Source organism: Chrysemys picta, chromosome 7 (assembly GCF_011386835.1).
Source record: "Chrysemys picta bellii isolate R12L10 chromosome 7, ASM1138683v2, whole genome shotgun sequence".
In the NCBI taxonomy this organism is placed as follows: domain Eukaryota; kingdom Metazoa; phylum Chordata; order Testudines; family Emydidae; genus Chrysemys; species Chrysemys picta.
Window position 1 is genome coordinate 91,894,387 of NC_088797.1, and position 20,100 is coordinate 91,914,486.

At 41.9% G+C, this 20,100-nt stretch overlaps 1 protein-coding gene across 1 annotated transcript in view; it reads left to right on the forward strand.

Annotated features, from left to right (window-relative positions):
* PCDH15 (protocadherin related 15) overlaps positions 1-20,100 on the forward strand; it is a 1,392,890-nt gene that overhangs the window by 1,123,316 nt on the left and 249,474 nt on the right. Inside the window, exon 21 of the mRNA XM_065552026.1 lies at positions 4,169-4,297. Coding sequence (XP_065408098.1) covers positions 4,169-4,297 — 129 coding nt within the window. The remainder of the gene's footprint in view (positions 1-4,168; positions 4,298-20,100) is intronic.

Below are 20,100 nucleotides of genomic sequence, written 5' to 3' on the forward strand. Positions count from 1 at the left end.
GACCATCTATAGGGTTTGCATCATGTACTCATGACAGTGAAAAATAGCACCTATTTAATACTGTATGTCCATTATTAGCATTGCAAAAATGATAATGCAATCGGATGAAGTTGATAGAGGTTTGTGAGTCTAGAGGAGAAAAAGAGAGAATTCCAAAGTGTTCTTTTGTTGTGAATCACAAATGCTAGAGAAGTTGACAGCAAAAAAAGGGGTATTGGGGGACAGACAAATACCTCTTGGATATGTATTTTTTTTATAATATCTCTATACTATATGCACAGCTCAGTGAATTAATTTACTTCTAATGGTTCACTAAGTTGTGACTACTGTAGAAATTATGGTAGCTCTATTTAAAAATGTTGGTACTGGGTCAAGAGCATATTTGAGTACCATGGAAGTTTTAAATAAGACAAACAAACAAAAGTTGATGTGCTTTCATGTAAATTTTGGATTAAATTTGATTACCTAATTAGGTCCTCAAAATCAATACAATTTTCAGGCTATTTTAAAAGATCATGTATTCTCCTCCCAGACCAAGATGAATGTTGAAACAGGATAGTGCTTCTATGACAGGATGATTTATTGTGACATTGAAGCAAATACAGGAACATAGGAATTGACAGACTGGATCAGAGTCAAGATACATGTAGTTCAGTATCCTGTCTCCAACAGTGGCCAGCACCAGATGCTTCAGAGAGAAGTGCAACTATCCGACAGTAGACAGTTGAGGAGTCATTTACAACCCATATTAGGTCTCATTCTCATCTCTAATAGAGATTGATTTAAGCCCTGAAGTATGAGGCTTAATAACCCTTCCACAACATTTTTATTATCTGTATATTCTATATGTCCATATAAATGTCCAAATTGTTTTAGAATCTTAAGTTCTTGGCCTCAATGACCTTTGATCATTTTAGAATTTCCCTCCTTTTAATTTCATTGACTGCCCCCTTGTTCTTGTGTTTTGAAACTGGGAGGACAGATGCTTCCAATCTACCTTCCCGATAGCATTCAATATTATATGTACTTTTGTCTTGTCCCATCTTATTCATCTTCTTTCTAAGGTAAACATTCCTAATCTTTTCCATCTCTCCTGCAATAATATGTATAGCAAGGCACACTCAAGGTGAAAATAAAAGCAATGATGAAAAGTTAAGATCTAGGTTCTAAAATGAGCCCCGTCTGATCTTATAATGATCCAGTAGCCCTTGCGTCTCTGCCAGTTATCTCTAAGGTAAAGAGCCCAGGTTCCCAGTAAACCTCTTCACATATCTCGGAGCTGGCAGTAAACTCGTTTCTTTCCCCCATATTACCATACAGATTGAGGGAAGGTCTGCTTTACTCTTTTGTATTTTGTTGGGCATCTTATCCCTTTCTCACTCAAGTTTCTCTTTTTTCTTGCTTTTCACTGATAATTGCCCATTTCCCTCCCTCTCTGGTATGTCTCCTCCCAAGCCTCCCCCTGAGGCTAATCCCTGCGCTGTAAGAATTCCTGAGATTTATTACAAGTTCCCCTCACATCAAAATTGAACTTAGGTTAAAGAATGACACAAAATTCCACCCCTCCCTTGAGTGGCTGAAAGCTGAAGGAAAGTGTTTTGTTTCCTCGTATGCGCCTTTCTAGAATTATACCAGCATTCAGACTGATAGACTGTATTTGTGGTAAGGCCATAATGACCATTTTGGCAAAAAACAATTGTGCAGGGGCAATACAAGATGTCTTAGAGACTAGGATTTTATTTTTTTATTAGAAAGAGCATTAGGCGGTCATAGGTCACATTTTAGATCTGAATTTTGAGATGGGATTGAGTATGGTAAGCGAAGCTCTCTTTATTGGTTTAATGTTTAATAGTACTGTTACAGACCATCATTACACAAAACTCTGGGCATTTATGGGTGTCATTTTAAAAAAATGCTTGTGATAATTGAATTTTCCACAGTATGTAGATTTATATGTGTAATATGCACGTGCGCACACACACACATTGATATTCTTTTTTCTTCAGACACAAAGATGGATCTGTAAGCAAATCAGAATAATAATTTTACTTTCATAAACTTGATCAAAAGCAATCAGACAAAATGTGTTTTGGCTGCTGAGTAACAAATCTAAATGTTCTAAATGATGCACTAGGTTGACTCACTATTGACAGCATCATGAAAGCAACAAGCACATTGTAGAAACATTCCATTAAAGTTTCTTTGTAATAGAAAAGAAAATCTCTCAAACTGACAGCTATTTATTTTCTGATGTCTATGATTTCCATGTCATGTTTTCTCAGTTTACTAAATCTAGGAGATTTCATTTCTCTTCATTGTGAAGAATCAGATTAGCTTGTTAAAATCCATTTGAATTCAGTGTTCTTTGTGTATCATCAACAGTGAATGTTCTGGAGCCTTCTTATTGTTGACAATGATTTTGTACATCTTTAAAAAAAGAGCTTGAGCTTCCTAAAATAAGTTAAATATAGGAATGACAAGTTTCAGAAATAAATAGTAAGTAACTGAGCAAAAAGCCACTACAAGAAGCTAGTTAATTGCACCATTATTTTCATATAATTTTTAAAATACTTTGTGTGTGTATAAGTATGTAGTATATTATGTCAAAACAAGACAAATTATGATTGAGTATTGATTACTTGTTAAAGCAACATAAATATAACAAGAACTGAATAATAAACTCCATCAACAAAGCCAGCACTGGAGTTTCAGCCTCACCCTGCTGTCAACCCAGATCCATATTGGACAAAGAAAAAAGATGGCCTTTGCAGCCTGACCTAAAGGTTAACAAAGCTGGGCTATTACAGGCTGGGAAGACCTGATTTCCAAAAGAATGGGTCCTAGTAGAGACCATCCTACAAGCAGCTTTCTGATTTTTAATACCATTGAAGCTGTAGTTCAGACCCCTTCATTGTCGGCAACTGTGGCCATGGTCTCATGAGGAAAGAGGTTGTCTTGTTGGGCTTGTCTACATAGTGAGTTACTGGGTCTCACGCCAGGGTGTAAACCTATAGTGCACAAGGTTCGACACAGTAACTTGCCACATGGACACTGCTATGGTACAGTGAAAGTCTTGGAGTGCAGTTTGGCATAGCAGTGACCACAGGGGACTTGACTGCATGGCACATTTTTGCACTGTAAATTCACATCTTGACATAAAGCTCAGTAACTGAGGGTGTAGATAAGTGTGTGCCGACAGACAGGGCCGGCTTTAGGCCAATTCCCCCGATTTCCCTGAATCAGGCCCCGCGCCCGTGCCTAAGAGGGCCCCACGCCCTAAAGAAGAGTGCCTAACTTAGGCGCCTTTTTAATTTTACTCACCCAGCAGTGGTCTGGGTCTTCGGCACCACATCCTTCACCCACTCCGGGCATTTCGACAGCGGGTCCTTCAGTGCCGCGTGAAGGACCCGGACCGCCACCGGGTATTCGAATCGGGCCCCGCACTTCCTAAAGCTGGCCCTGCCGACAGATCCCAGTCATTAGCGGGCAGGATTGAACCAGGGACCTCTGGAGCTTAGTGCGTGACCCTCTACCGCATGAGCTAAAAGCCGACTAACAGCCAACTGTTAGCTAAGGGTGTAGAGCAGACTCATTTTTATCTCTCTTTAAGTGGTCTCGGTGCCACTAGATGGGACAGAACACCACACCCAGAAGGTGTGTGGTTACACAAGCACTTAGTGTAGGTCACAGGTCAACTTATATTAATGATTACATTTTTAAAGATAAAAATTTTCTGTGGCCTGCTGAGTATGTAACAAGTCTTTGAACAGATTACAGTTAAACTAAATGCTACATCCTGGAATTTGTACATGAAACAGAACAATTAGTTTTTATGGGTTTTAACAAGAATTTGATCAAGGGTCAAAACTAGCTATTTCTGCCAGAAAACATGGTGTTTCATGATGAAATACAAGGAAGGAAAAAAATCACAAATGTTCATGTTTCCCAAAGGTACATGAAATGGATCCATAGTCTTTGCTTTAACACACCCTCCATTCCCCCAAAAGCTGACAAACAAAAGGCAAAACTGACTAATGCTTGACTTTTCACAGACCAGGGGAAGAGTGATATTTTTAATTTGTTTCACAGCAGAGCTCTAATCATACATAGTAGTAAGATATCATGTAAAATGCAAATATTTGGCTCACTATTTTATCTTTCCCTGCAGACCTCAACTGCCACTGTTAATGTGGTGGTGACAGATGTAAATGACAATGGACCAGTCTTTGATCCCTTTCTACCTAAAAATCTATCTGTACAAGAAGAGGAAGTGAATGCTTTTGTTGGGCAAGTGAGGGTAAGTTAATCACGGTGTGCTTGAAGATCACAGTAAAAATGTTAGAGACTATGAAGCATAGAATTATTTTAGTTTAGAAGTTAAATAGTCGGCAGTATAAATATACTGTGCTTTTTGTCTTTAAGTAGAAAAGCTTACAAATTTTGCTTTACTTGTTTTAATTTAACAAAAAGAACGAGGAGTACTTGTGGCACTTTAGAGATTAACAAATTAAGGTAGTCTCGTTAGAGCTGGTATGGCAACACCCATTTTTTCCTGTTCTCTGTGTATATATATCTTCCTACTGTGTTTTCCACTGCATGCATCCAATGAAGTGGGTTTTAGCCCACGAAAGCTTATGACCGAATAAATTTGTCTCTAAAGTGCCACAAGTACTCCCCGTTCTTTTTGCTGATACAGACTAACACGGCTACCACTCTGAAACTTGTTAATTTAGTTTTCTTTATTTTTAATTCTGCTATGAGCTGAAGGGAATTATTTATTTATACAGCATTTAAAATAAATTTGTGTATTTTCAGAAACATCTTTTAGTAATGTCTCATCATGATGCACTTACATATCATGCCATACTGTATACATTTTCATACTTATTTCTTTATTTTATGGACATTTGCCAATGTTCATATTTGTATAATTCACTATGAATAGTTAATCAGTATTAGCCCCAAAGTCTTATTGAAAATGTGGTGACCCATTTCCACTGAGAAGGTATGGAGTAAATTTTTTTATTAAATGATAACTTTGGAGCTTCCAATTCAGTTCTGTAGTGAAACTAGAAGCAAGAGCAACTTGAAACTAACCAGGCTACCACTGTTAACGAGAAACCTTAATGTTAATGGAATTGAATATCGTCGCAAGACCACAGTCTCCTGCTGCTATAACAGTTAATTTCTATTCTACCAAATGATTGATGTTTCACATACACAAATTGCTAAGATTAGTGAGGGGGAAAAAAGCAATTAGAAATCTTTTAATTTGATCTAAATAAATTGTGTTGATGTTGTAAAATTAGTGTTTGAGTCCTGCTTACATTTGGAATCTTTAGTAGTAGTAATTTTAAGCTGTTTATTTTTTTTATAATATTTTGTCACTCATTGGGACATGCTGCCAAATGAAGAATTTGTCACTCAAAATATTTTGTTATTTTGTGTTGTTTTCTTGGCAGTGCCCCAAGTGTCAGCAAGCTGGGGTATGTGGGTCAGGCTTTTGAACTAATGGACAGGAGTTAACACAATTTAAGAAAGAAAATCAAATCAAATCATGTTTTACTTTTACATCACTTCTTCTAAAACAATACCCAGCAAAACTCCTCTGCTCTTATGTGTCTTTGTTTTGGACAGTACATATGCCTGTATTTTAGGTGAAGGCTGCTATTGTCTGTTTTCTGGTTCCATAAAAGAGCACAATAGTTTCTTAAAGCTATGTTAAATGAAGGGCAGTGCTTCCGCCCACTAGTTTCAATGATATTTCACACAATCCACAATACTATTTATTTTTCTACATCCTGATAAGGAAGTAAATGTAAAGCTCCCAACCAGAACTGAACTTTTAATATTATGACTGGTTGCCAAGAAGATGATACTCATATGACTGGCAGACTGATTTTCTTTTTAATTATCTTAATCCTGCAAGTAAACCTTTCTCCCCTTGCCCCCCCCATAGGAGATGAAAGGGTTTTTAGTGAAAGCTCCTTCCCAAGTTTATAAATAACTGGCGCATCATTTCTAAGAAAAATCTGACAATGTTAAAATTATAATAAGAGACTATAAAAAGTTGCTACCTCCCGTGATTTCAGTACGATTCTAATTCATTTTAATCTTGATCTCAAAGCCCTCACTTCTGAGATAAGGTTCTAATAAATTTTACTTTGTTTCATCCAGTCCACAGATAAGGGATATAAGCAGGCATGGGAGAAATAACAGCCGTCACAAGAAAGGGGCAGAGGGGTAGAAAATACTGAATGAGGGGTAGAAGAGAGGGGATAGAACACAAAATGCCAGATGGAGGAACAGTTTGAAGCCTCAGTAGAGAGCTAGATAAAGTTTTCTGGAATGCTAGGGTAGAGCTAGTGAGCCAGGATACTGCTGGTCTTCATGCTGTATCGATGTGGGTTTGACTAGTTGTGATTCCTGTCAGATTGCTGCTGTTCTGCATGTATGAGAGAGGAAGAGGGTTGGCTTTTATCTGTACAAGTAAGATTTTGTGTACACCAAGAAAATTTGCTCCCTATAGTTAGTAATGAGGGTGGGGCCAGCCCTTGTAAATAAGGTTACCATATTTCAGGTTCACTGCGAAGGGGAGGGGGCGAGGGAGAAGGGGGAGCTGAAGGACGGGTACAATTGGGGAGGTTGGAGGGGGTATCTGCAGCGGGGTACTCACTGGAGATTGGGGGCAGTATTATTCCATGTCACAGTGGCATGGTGGCTGGCACAAGCCCAGGATACAGTGCCGGTCATCAGTCAGTCCCTCTCTATGGGACTCCTCTCTGCAGGGTTGGGAGCCAGGGCCTGCGTGGGTATGATTCAGCAGCTGTGGCTGCAGGGGAATGGACCAATTGGCTGCCAATGCCAGAGAGGGAATCCAGTCAGGAAGTGGACCAATCGGGGCTCTCTGAGCTGCAGCATCTTTGAAAATATCCCAGACATTGCCTGTTGTTTGAAAAATCTGCCTGGACAGAGGATGGAGGCTCAAAAAAGAGGCAATGACCAGGAAAACCTAGCTGCATGGTAGCCATACTTGCAAATAGCTCCTCAAAAGGAGAAAGTGTTATGGAGAATGTATTCCTGCTTTAAAAAATAAAGCTTAGCAAAGATTCTGGTGACTGATTACAGGGAGCTCACATTTAATTTATTTATTCAAGAAGCTACATCATGGTTGCAAGGTTAAATCAAATCTTGGCTGCAGGGGTACACAAGGATATTCCCCGTGTCTCTTTTTCATATGCACACAAACCAACCAGCAGATGGGAAACTAAATTTACTTAGGGCTTGTCTACACAAACAATTTGTTTGCAGCAAGTGGGGATGTGACTCTATCCCGCACTAGCCTGCAAAGGAGTAACTGTCCATCTGGACCCTGCTGAAGCTCATTGACAGTAAGTTAATGTGCTTTCATCTAATAGTCTTTCAAGAAGGAATAGATCAAAGTGTATTAACAAACTGTTAATGCACATCAGCAGCATCCATGTGGATATTGAGTCCTCGTCAGGCTAGTGTAGTGTAGATTCACACCACAGCTTACTGAGAACCAGTTGTTCATGTAGACAAGACCTTAGATTGTAAATTGGCAGATTCTTCAACTTAATCCTCCTATTCAGGGACAACCTGAACCCTCCATCCCCATGCCTGATATGAGTCTGCAGCCACTCACTCTTTCCATCTTATTTAAAAAAACAAAACACAAAAAACTAACTTTACTGACACTACTTCTAACTTAGGCCCTGGACAGAGCATCCCAGGTGATTGTGCACCTGCCTATGGTGCCTATCACACATCCCCCCCATGTCCTGTTTGTCCTTTTGCTCTGACCCCCTCACCTTCTCTTTTTCCTTTCATATTAAACAATTTCTTTTTAACACAGCTTTTAAGAAGACTTTTTTTTTTTCAGAAGTGAGATGTCTGTTTCTCCTTAACATTAACCATAATGGTGAGAACACTGATAACTAGAGCAGGGATTTTTCTGTCAGGTTGATTTTCTGATGGAAAATGCAGTTTCTGCAAAACTGAAAATTTCTGCAGGAAAATACTGATTTTTGCAAAAAAGATTTTTTGTTGAAGTGACCCAAAATGTTTAATTTGGAATTAGTTCAATGAAGTATTAAACTGCATTGCCTTATCAACTTATTGCAGTATGGGAGTTGGGAATATGGGAGTTGTAGTTCAGGCCACCATTCTTTCCTATATGCTGAGCTCCCTGGAGGACTACATTTCCCATAATGCAACACTCAGCATTGCATGTCATGTGAGTTGCATCACTCTGGTTGCATTATGGGAGATAAAGTTTGGCTAGGGAAACTGGCTCACCAGAAAGAATGAGAACATTAGACTCCTGAACTCCTGGGGGGAGGGATAGCTCAGTGGTTTGAGCATCGGCTTGCTAGACCTAGGGTTGTGAGTTCAATCCTTAAGGGGGGCACTTAGGGAACTGGAGTAAAAATCTGTCTGGGGATTGGTCCTGCTTTGAGCGGGGGGTTGGACTAGATGATCTCTTGAGGTCCCTGCCAACCCTGATATTCTATGACTAACTATACTCCCATATGGCAATAAGCCACAATGGGAAAATGCAGCATAATGTTGAAATGACTCATAAGAAAGCATTTCCCGTCATTTCAGCTTACATATTTAAATTTGTGGAATGTTCATCAAAAATGTTAAAACAATACATTTCAAGATTTCCAAATATATATTTGTAACTTCTATTCTGTAAAAAAAATTCAGCTTTTCATCCCAAATTGCAATGGTAACAAATGTTGAAATGATGGAATTTCCCACACAATGTAAATTCTGAATTTTACTTGGTTGTATTGGAATGCTTCCCTACTGCTTCTGTGGTCCCATATTGTTACACTATCATTGGTCCATAATTCTCTCCCCACTCTGGAGCATGATGCATCCATGATGGAAAATGTGGAGAGAGGAACTGATGGGCCAGTATGAGATCATAATAGCACTAGAGGAACATTATCAATAGAAGTGAGAATAGTAGCATCTGAGGAGTAATACATGTGCTTTCAGCATCACTGTTAGTATCAGAGTCATGGGAGCTCATAGTGTGCCTAAGGTGTACTTAAAAGTTTGCTAATGAGGCCTGGAGCATATAGGCCGAGATTTTTTAAGTTATTTAGCCGTTGCTCTGTTTAGTGTTACAAGTCTCATTTTCAAAATTTAGGCACTTTTGAAAATGAGATTTAGGCTCCCAAGTCATGTAGGCCTTGCAATGCTGAGAGGAGCAATACATAAATACCTTTAAAAAACTTGGGTTTTATTGCCTACGGACCCTTAGAATTTTCCTTTATTTTCCACTCTCACTTCTCAATGGTCTGGCAGACAAGTCAAATATGCATTTAATTTAATTGTAGTAGGGTATATCAAGGAAGAGAATACCAAACATAAAAATGATATTTGTTGAGGATTAACAAATCTATAAGGTTGTGACAAGGTATATAGGTCCTCCTTAAATTCCAGCATATAAGGGATTACAAATAGAACCAAGTTCCCTGCCCATTATCTGAGTGATCTGGGGTGGGGATATAAAAGAAAAGAAAAGCTGTTGTAAGGAAGGTTTCCTAAAAGGATAAGGACATGCCCTCTCCTCTGAGCCCTCTCCCAGATTGCTGAAAGCTGGAAAGGCCTTTTTTGGCAGTTACCAAGTCTTCTGTGTTACTTTGATTATGGGTTGGAATTTACTTTGTTAATCAATCTGGCCCTGAGGAAAGGGAGTTGAGTTGGAGTTTGGCCTTTATCTCCTCAGCTGGTGGATCTGCCCATCGGCTTCCAAAGGTGTGTATGCATATATTCTACCTTTTTATTAAATTTTGGTAAGCATGATGTTAATAATACAGTACATTAAGAACATCATAAGTGGACTTCGGATTATCTTACTGCAGGGTGTTTTTAAAGGGAGGGAAGATGTAGGGAAACCTCAGAGAAGGAAGGTACAATGGGAGTTGGGAGAGATACCAGTGAGTTAGGGGTAAACTTTCTGTTTTCTCTTTAGTTAGTTTTTATGGTTTTGTTATGAAACACATGACACAAATAGTACTGAAAACTACAATATATTATTTGTTATTCTTGTGAATCACAAGAAGGGATTGTGCTAATGGACGATATTTTGGGATAACTCAGAGCGGAGAGGCATTTTGGATAAAAACAAAAAATTCTAATGCTTATCTGCATATATTTGGGTAATTAAGCGTGATTAAATTCATCTTGTTCTTTAGTATGATTTCTGTACTGTTTTTACTGACTGAGTCAGAAATATCCGTAGAATAGCATTTTATATTGTATTTCTGCTTTCAGAGCTAGCCACACCCAGGAAGCGCAGAACAAGGGGTAAAACATAAATATAGTATATAATATTTTCCTTTTCCTATTTAGAATCTCAGCCTGAATTCAGGTTTGGTTTGGTTAGAGGTTTTAGTTGGCTCTTACTTTATCTGATCTTGTTCATTCTTTCCTAATAAGAAAAAAGTATACTAGTAGAACATGTCCTGAATCTAGCAGGAAAATATGAAATCCAGAGCAAATTTTGCTTGACTATACATTGCACTGTTTCTTATGAATTTTTCCTTAAACCTGATAGGAAGAATCCCATCAATCATAAGTCAGTGATGGAGTTTCAGTGACACTGAAAATATGCACAGTAGAGAATTCAAAAGGCATTTAAGACATCTTAGATAAAAGGGAGACATGAGAAATAAGACAAATCCACTGCATGTCACCTCCAATGTCAGTTCAAATCCATCCTTTATAATCATGTGCCCAGCAGCAACACAGTCACAAGACAATAGAATAGTAGAACTATTAAGACAGGACTGTATTAACCCAAAGACCCGCAAGACAAGGAAGATAAAGGAAAGGAGAGAGGAGGGAAACATGAACTTTTCTCCCTGACCCCATTTCATGAAATATGGATTATTCAGTAAAAAGTATATTCGTTATTGGGTGGTATGTGGTTTTTTTTAGTGAGTTTAACTAGTTATTTAGGATTTCTTTATCTTAAGAAAACAAAATTGATATTATCCAATAGAAAAACTGCTTCTTTGGACTAGATTTCTCTTAACTTCCAATTATATTACTCATTCACGAAGTCTGATTTAATGCAAATTGCACTTCAGGTTGTGTAGACTGCTTCAGCAAAGCTTTATCTAGGGCTATACGGACACAAACAGGACATGAATTTAGGCACTAATCGCTATAGGAACTGGGTTCTTCGCCACACTGCTCTGCTGCAAAAGTACTCAAGCCGAGATGCCGTTCCTTAGAAAAATAACTCAGTGAGCTTTTGTCAGCACTGTCATAGCTTAAATTTGTCACATTGAAGTAAAAGATCAGTGATTTCAAGGGCTCCTTGAGGACCCCTTCCTCTTTTGCTTCAATGTGACAAAGCAATATTTTGTAAATGTTAGTTTTTCTCAATAAATATGCTTACATGGTTGCTGTTTTTTCTCATCTTAAACTATGGACGTGACATTTCAAAGCAGTAATAAGTATCTTATTATCTTTAAAATCCATGTTGTGGTTTTTTTTAGGTGCCCATACGGTACAATAATCCTCAAATAATAAAATCAATTCACTTTTAGCTTCGATAAAACTATAAGACGGAACATGTCATCGCAACCGCAGCTCCCTATCTTAGCCATTAGTGTAATTTCTAAAACATACAGAATCTGAAATATTCAAAAAAGCCTTTTGATAGGTTATAAGCTGCATGATAGACCCAATTTAGATAGAACCAAAATAAGGCTGTATTTTAAAGAAGCCTTATTGAGGGCACAGGAACAAATCATCCCGATGTGCAGAAAGAATAGCAAATATGGCAGGCAACCAGTTTGGCTCAACAGTGAAATCTTCGGTGAGCTTAAACTCAAAAAGGAAGCTTACAAGAAGTGGAAATTTGGAAAGATGACTAGGGAGGAGTACAAAAATATTGCTAGAGCATGCAGGGGTGTAATCAGGAAGGCCAAGGAACACCTGGAGTTGCAGCTAGCAAGGGATGTGAAGGGTAACAAGAAGGGTTTCTACAGGTATGTTAGCAACAAGAAGGAGGTCAGGAAAAGTGTGGGCCCCTTAGTGAATGGGTGAGGCAATATAGTGACAGATGATGTGGAAAAAGCTGAAGTACTCAATGCTTTTTTTTGCCCCAGTCTTCACAGATAAAATCAGCTCCCAGACTGCTGCACTTGGCAACACACTATGGGTAGGAGGTGAGCAGACCTCAGTGGTGAAAGAACAGGTTAAGGACTATTTAGAAAATCTGGACATGCACAAGTCCATGGATCCAGATCTAATGCATCCAATGGTGCTGAGGGAGTTGGCTGATGTGATTGCAGAGCCATTGGCCATTATCTTTGAAAATTCGTGGTGATTTGGGGAGGTCCCGGATGATTGGAAAAAGGCAAATATAGTGCCCATATTTTAAAAAAGGGAAGAAAGTGAACCCAGGGAACTACAGACTGGTCAGCCTCACTTCAGTTTCCGGCAAAATCATGAAGCGGATACTCAAGGAATCCATTTTGAAGCATTTGGAGGAGAAGAAGGTGATCAAGAACAGTCAACATGGATTCACCAAGGGCAAGTCATGCCTGACCAACCTGACTGCCTTCTATGATGAGATAACTGGCTCTGTGAATATGGGGAAAGCGGTGGATTTCTTGACTTTAGCCTGCAAGTTAAAGAAGTATAGATTGGATGAATGGATTATAAGGTGGATAGAAAGCTGGCTAGATTGTCGGGCTCAACGGGTAGTGACCAAAGGCTCAATGTCTAGTTGGCAGCCGGTATCAAGTGGAATGCCCCAGGGGTCGGTCCTGGGGCCAGTTTTGTTCAACATCTTCATTAATGATCTGGAAGATGGGATGGATTGTACCCTCAGCAAGTTCACAGATGACATTAAGCTGCGGGGAAAGGTAGATACACTGGAGCATAGGGATAGGGTCCAGAGTGATCTAGACAAATTGGAGGATTGGGCCAAAAGAAATATGATGAGTTTCAACAAGGACAAGTGCAGAGTCCTGCACTTAGGAAGGAAGATTCCCATGCACCGCTACAGGCTGGGGACCGAGTGGCTAAGCAACAGTTCTGCAGAGAAGGACTTGGGTATTACAGGAGACGAGAAGCTGGATATGAGTCAGCAGTCTGCCCTTGTTGCCAAGAAGGCCAATAGCATATTGAGCTGTATTAATAGGAGCATTGCTAGCAGACTGAGGGAAGTGATTATTCCCCTCTATTCAGCACTGGTGAGACCACATCTGGAGTATTGCATCCAGTTTTGGGCCCCCACTACAGAAAGGATATGGACAAATTGGAGAGAGTCCAGCAGAGGGCAATGAAAATGATTAGGGGGCTGGGGCACATGACTTACGAGGAGAGGCTGAAGGAACTAGGGTTATTTAGTCTGCAGAAGAGAAGAGTGATGGGGGATTTGATAGCAGCCTTCAACTACCTGAAGGGGGGTTCCAAAGAGGATGGAGCTCAGCTGTTCTCAGTGGTGCAGATGACAGAACAAGAAGCAATGGTCTCAAATTGCAGTGGGGTCTAGGTTGGATATTAGGAAACAATATTTCAGTGGGAGGGCGAAGAAGAACTGGAATGGGTTACACCATAGTCCTTATTTCCCAGGAAAACACAAGGCACTGTAAATTAAAAGAATTTCTGTTAGAGATGGGTGCCTGTTATGTACCTGTAACAAGTATTAAAATTCTGTGAAGTAACAGAACTCACAGCAGCTCTGATCCTAGGCTCTTTCTGTCAGCTGGCGCTCTTGTAGGCAGTGGCATAGTAGTACCGCCTGTGGGGCTGGGGACGCATACTGAGGATTAAAAGAACAAAAGTTAAAAAGGATAAAGCCAAAAGTGTAATGGATGTATTTCAAATCCCTTTTATTTTACACAGTGCTGTCTAAATTGGGGCAGTTGAAGGTGCACTAGATTCCTTGCTGTTGGCATCCCACAGCAAGTCAAGAGAAAGAATGCTGAATGAAGTTCTTTTCTTTGTAAAGGGCTGATGTGAAACAAAAGGGTTTTCAAGAGTTCAAATGCACAAAATTAACAATGAAATTCAGGCTGTTTCAAGTCAAATTCCTTATGGCCATTTAAATCTCTTATGTGTGATATTAAAAAGAGACTACTGAAGAAATGACATCCCAAATGACCTGCGATATAATGTGAAATATTTAGCAATATAAACTCATTTTCTGAATTTTCAAGAGCCTTCAGACAGTGTTGGTTACATGAATCCCAGTTCCTCAGCTATTTGAGGTGGAGACGAAATAGTTTTAGGTGGGTTATATCTATGTACTAGTTGCAAAATGTGCAAAAGGTCTGAATTCTGATGCTGCTGGATGATGGAAGGACCCTGATTGTTGTTTGATGCCAAGCTTTAATAAATAGCCACTTGTTTACTATGAAGCCACAGAACTGAGGGCCAGATGCAGAAATAAATTAATAACAGGCAGAAGACTTAATTCTTTTTTTATACATTGGCGCCATTTCCCCCATTTCTCTCTCCATCTCGCATTAATTTTGTGGACATTGTTATCAAATTCACTAATGATTAATGAAAATCTTCAAACTGAGCAAAGCTATTGACTGAAAGAGGGAAGAATATGAAAGAAAGGGAAGAGGGAAATAAAGCAGAGGGAAGGAGAATATGGAAAAAGGACATGAATTATTTTTAAATTGCATGATAAATCATTGCATCTGTTACACTCAGAGATGAAAATAAGCCAGTACGGTCAGGTACGGAGTACCGGCAAGAGCCAGTACGCTGTGCCGGACTGGACCGGCTTCCTCGGCAGTGATTTAAAGGGCCCAGAGCTCAAGCCCCTGCGGGGAGCCCTGGGCTCTTTAAATCCCTGCCAGAGCTCCGACAGCCAGGCTCGGGTGGGGATTTAAAGGGCCCAGAGCTCCGCGGCGGCCAGAGCTCCGGGGCCTTTAATTCACCCCAAGCCCCAGGGCTCCCAGCCGCCTCTGCAGCTGGTAGCTCCGGAGTGATTTAAAGGCCCTGGGGCTCCCAGCCACAGCCAGAGCCCCAGGGCCTTTAAATCTTGAAAGGCCCCACCTCTTCCGGTTGAGGCCATGCCCCCGCTCAGGACTCTGACGTACCGGTAAGTCCTTTAAGTATCAGAGGGGTAGCCGTGTTAGTCTGAATCTTGTAAAAAGCAACAGAGGGTCCTGTGGCACCTTTGAGACTAACAGAAGTACTGGGAGCATAAGCTTTCGTGGGTAAGAACCTCACTTCTTCAGATGCAAGTAATGGAAATCTCCAGAGGCAGGTATATATCAGTGTGGAGATAACGAGGTTAGTTCAATCAGGGAGGGTGAGGTGCTCTGCTAGCAGTTGAGGTGTGAACACCAAGGGAGGAGAAACTGTTTCTGTAGTTGGATAGCCATTCACAGTCTTTGTTTAATCCTGATCTGATGGTGTCAAATTTACAAATGAACTGGAGCTCAGCAGTTTCTCTTTGGAGTCTGGTCCTGAAGTTTTTTTGCTGTAAGATGGCAACCTTTACATCTGCTATTGTGTGGCCAGGGAGGTTGAAGTGTTCTCCTACAGGTTTTTGTATATTGCCATTCCTGATATCTGACTTGTGTCCATTTATCCTCTTGCGTAGTGACTGTCCAGTTTGGCCAATGTACATAGCAGAGGGGCATTGCTGGCATATGATGGCATATATAACATTGGTGGACGTGCAGGTGAATGAGCCGGTGATGGTGTAGCTGATCTGGTTAGGTCCAGTGATGGTGTTGCTGGTGTAGATATGTGGGCAGAGTTGGCATCGAGGTTTGTTGCATGGGTTGGTTCCTGAGTTAGAGTTGTTATGGTGCGGTCCGTGGTTGCTGGTGAGAATATGTTTAAGGTTGGCAGGTTGTCTGTGGGCGAGGACTGGCCTGCCTCCCAAGGTCTGTGAAAGTGAGGGATCATTGTCCAGGATGGGTTGTAGATCACTGATGATGCGTTGGAGAGGTTTAAGCTGAGGACTGTAGGTGATGGCCAGTGGAGTTCTGTTGGTTTCTCTTCTGGGCCTGTCTTGTAGCAGGAGGCTTCTGGGTACACGTCTGGCTCTGTTGATTTGTTTCTTTATTTCCTTGTGTGGGTATTGTAGTTTTGAGAATGCTTGGTGAAGATCTTGTAGGTGTTGGTCTCTGTCTGAGGGGTTGGAGCAGATGCGATTGTACCTCAGTGCTTGGCTGTAGACGATGGATCGTGTGGTGTGACCGGGGTGGAAGCTGGAGGCATGAAGGTAGGCGTAGCGGTCGGTGGGTTTTCGGTATAGGGTGGTGTTAATGTGGCCATCGCTTATTTGTACGGTGGTGTCCAGGAAGTGGACCTCCCGTGTAGATTGGTCCAGGCTGAGGTTGATGGTGGGGTGGAAGCTGTTGAAAGCATGGTGGAATTCTTCCAGGGCCTCCTTCCCATGGGTCCAGATGATGAAGATGTCATCAATATAGCGTAGGTAGAGAAGGGGCATGAGTGGACGGGAGCTGAGGAAGCGTTGTTCCAGGTCAGCCATAAAAATGTTGGCATATTGTGGGGCCATGCGGGTGCCCATAGCGGTGCCACTGGTCTGGAGGTATATATTGTCACCAAATTTGAAATAATTGTGCGTGAGGATAAAGTCACAGAGCTCAGCAATAAGTTGTGCTGTGTCATCATCAGGGATACTGTTCCTGACAGCTTGTATTCCATCTGTATGTGGGATGTTTGTGTAGAGAGCCTCTACATCCATGGTGGCTAGGATGGTGTTTTCTGGGAGGTCACCAATGCATTGTAGTTTCCTCAGGAAATCTGTGGTGTCACGGAGATAGCTGGGAGTGCTGGTGGCGTAGGGTCTGAGTAGGGAGTCCACATATCCAGACAGTCCTTCAGTGAGAGTGCCAATGCCCGAGATGATGGGGCGTCCAGGGTTTCCAGGTTTGTGGATCTTAGGTAGTAGATAGAATAACCCCGGTCGGGGCTCTAAGGGTATGTTGATTTGTTCCTGAGTTAGTGTAGGGAGTGTCCTGATTAGATGGTGTAGTTTCTTAGTGTATTCCTCAGTGGGATCTGAGGAAAGCGGCCTGTAGAATTGGGTATTGGAGAGTTGTCTGGCAGCCTCCTTCTGGTAGTCAGACCTGTTCATGATGACAACAGCACCTCCTTTATCAGCCTCTTTGATGATAATGTCAGGGTGGTTTCTGAGGCTGTGGATGGCATTGCGTTCTGCACGACTTAGGTTATGAGGCAAGCGATGTTGTTTTTCCACAATTTCTGCCTGTGCACGTCGGCGGAAGCATTCTATGTATAGGTCCAGACTGTCATTTCGACCCTCAGGAGGAGTCCATGTGGAGTTCTTCTTCCTGTGTTGTTGGTGGGAGGGTATCTGTGTATCAGTGCGCTGTTCAGTGTTATCATGAAGGTATTCTTTGAGTCGGAGGCGGCGAAAGTAGGCTTCCAGATCACCACAGAACTGTATCATGTTCGTGGGGGTGCTGGGGCAAAAGGAGAGTCCCCGAGATAGGACAGACTCTTCTGCTGGGTTGAGTGTGTAGCTGGATAAATTGACGATATTGCTGGGTGAGTTAGGGGTACCCCTGTTGTGGCCCCATGTGGCAGGTAGGATTTTAGACAGCTTACGGTCCTTTTTCCTTTGTAGAGAGGTGAAGTGTGTAATGTAGATCTCCTGTCTTATTTTAGTAAAGTCCGTTTGTGTGGAGGGTTGGTTATTTATGAGAGTCTCCAGGTTGGAGAGCTCTTTCTTGATGTTTTTCTGTTTGCTGTATAGGATGCTGATCAGGTGGTTCCTCAGTTTCTTTGATAACGTATGGCATAATCATAATTAAATGCAGGACCCTCTGTTGCTTTTTACAAGATTCAGACTAACACGGCTACCCCTCTGATACTTGACACCATGCAAGGCACTGCATTTAGCCGTATGGAATGGAAATCTATCAACCTCATGAAGAAACTTGCACAAATACAGACAGATATCATCTTCCTTTCCAAATGCAAACAGATGGACATCATACCAAATGGACTGAAGGTGAAAAATCCATTGCTATCTACATACTGCACAGACCACAGTGAGAGATTATGCCATACGTTATCAAAGAAACTGAGGAACCACCTGATCAGCATCCTATACAGCAAACAGAAAAACATCAAGAAAGAGCTCTCCAACCTGGAGACTCTCATAAATAACCAACCCTCCACACAAACGGACTTTACTAAAATAAGACAGGAGATCTACATTACACACTTCACCTCTCTACAAAGGAAAAAGGACCGTAAGCTGTCTAAAATCCTACCTGCCACATGGGGCCACAACAGGGGTACCCCTAACTCACCCAGCAATATCGTCAATTTATCCAGCTACACACTCAACCCAGCAGAAGAGTCTGTCCTATCTCGGGGACTCTCCTTTTGCCCCAGCACCCCCACGAACATGATACAGTTCTGTGGTGATCTGGAAGCCTACTTTCGCCGCCTCCGACTCAAAGAATACTTTCATGATAACACTGAACAGCGCACTGATACACAGATACCCTCCCACCAACAACACAGGAAGAAGAACTCCACATGGACTCCTCCTGAGGGTCGAAATGACAGTCTGGACCTATACATAGAATGCTTCCGCCGACGTGCACAGGCAGAAATTGTGGAAAAACAACATCGCTTGCCTCATAACCTAAGTCGTGCAGAACGCAATGCCATCCACAGCCTCAGAAACCACCCTGACATTATCATCAAAGAGGCTGATAAAGGAGGTGCTGTTGTCATCATGAACAGGTCTGACTACCAGAAGGAGGCTGCCAGACAACTCTCCAATACCCAATTCTACAGGCCGCTTTCCTCAGATCCCACTGAGGAATACACTAAGAAACTACACCATCTAATCAGGACACTCCCTACACTAACTCAGGAACAAATCAACATACCCTTAGAGCCCCGACCGGGGTTATTCTATCTACTACCTAAGATCCACAAACCTGGAAACCCTGGACGCCCCATCATCTCGGGCATTGGCACTCTCACTGAAGGACTGTCTGGATATGTGGACTCCCTACTCAGACCCTACGCCACCAGCACTCCCAGCTATCTCCGTGACACCACAGATTTCCTGAGGAAACTACAATGCATTGGTGACCTCCCAGAAAACACCATCCTAGCCACCATGGATGTAGAGGCTCTCTACACAAACATCCCACATACAGATGGAATACAAGCTGTCAGGAACAGTATCCCTGATGATGACACAGCACAACTTATTGCTGAGCTCTGTGACTTTATCCTCACGCACAATTATTTCAAATTTGGTGACAATATATACCTCCAGACCAGTGGCACCGCTATGGGCACCCGCATGGCCCCACAATATGCCAACATTTTTATGGCTGACCTGGAACAACGCTTCCTCAGCTCCCGTCCACTCATGCCCCTTCTCTACCTACGCTATATTGATGACATCTTCATCATCTGGACCCATGGGAAGGAGGCCCTGGAAGAATTCCACCATGCTTTCAACAGCTTCCACCCCACCATCAACCTCAGCCTGGACCAATCTACACGGGAGGTCCACTTCCTGGACACCACCGTACAAATAAGCGATGGCCACATTAACACCACCCTATACCGAAAACCCACCGACCGCTACGCCTACCTTCATGCCTCCAGCTTCCACCCCGGTCACACCACACGATCCATCGTCTACAGCCAAGCACTGAGGTACAATCGCATCTGCTCCAACCCCTCAGACAGAGACCAACACCTACAAGATCTTCACCAAGCATTCTCAAAACTACAATACCCACACAAGGAAATAAAGAAACAAATCAACAGAGCCAGACGTGTACCCAGAAGCCTCCTGCTACAAGACAGGCCCAGAAGAGAAACCAACAGAACTCCACTGGCCATCACCTACAGTCCTCAGCTTAAACCTCTCCAACGCATCATCAGTGATCTACAACCCATCCTGGACAATGATCCCTCACTTTCACAGACCTTGGGAGGCAGGCCAGTCCTCGCCCACAGACAACCTGCCAACCTTAAACATATTCTCACCAGCAACCACGGACCGCACCATAACAACTCTAACTCAGGAACCAA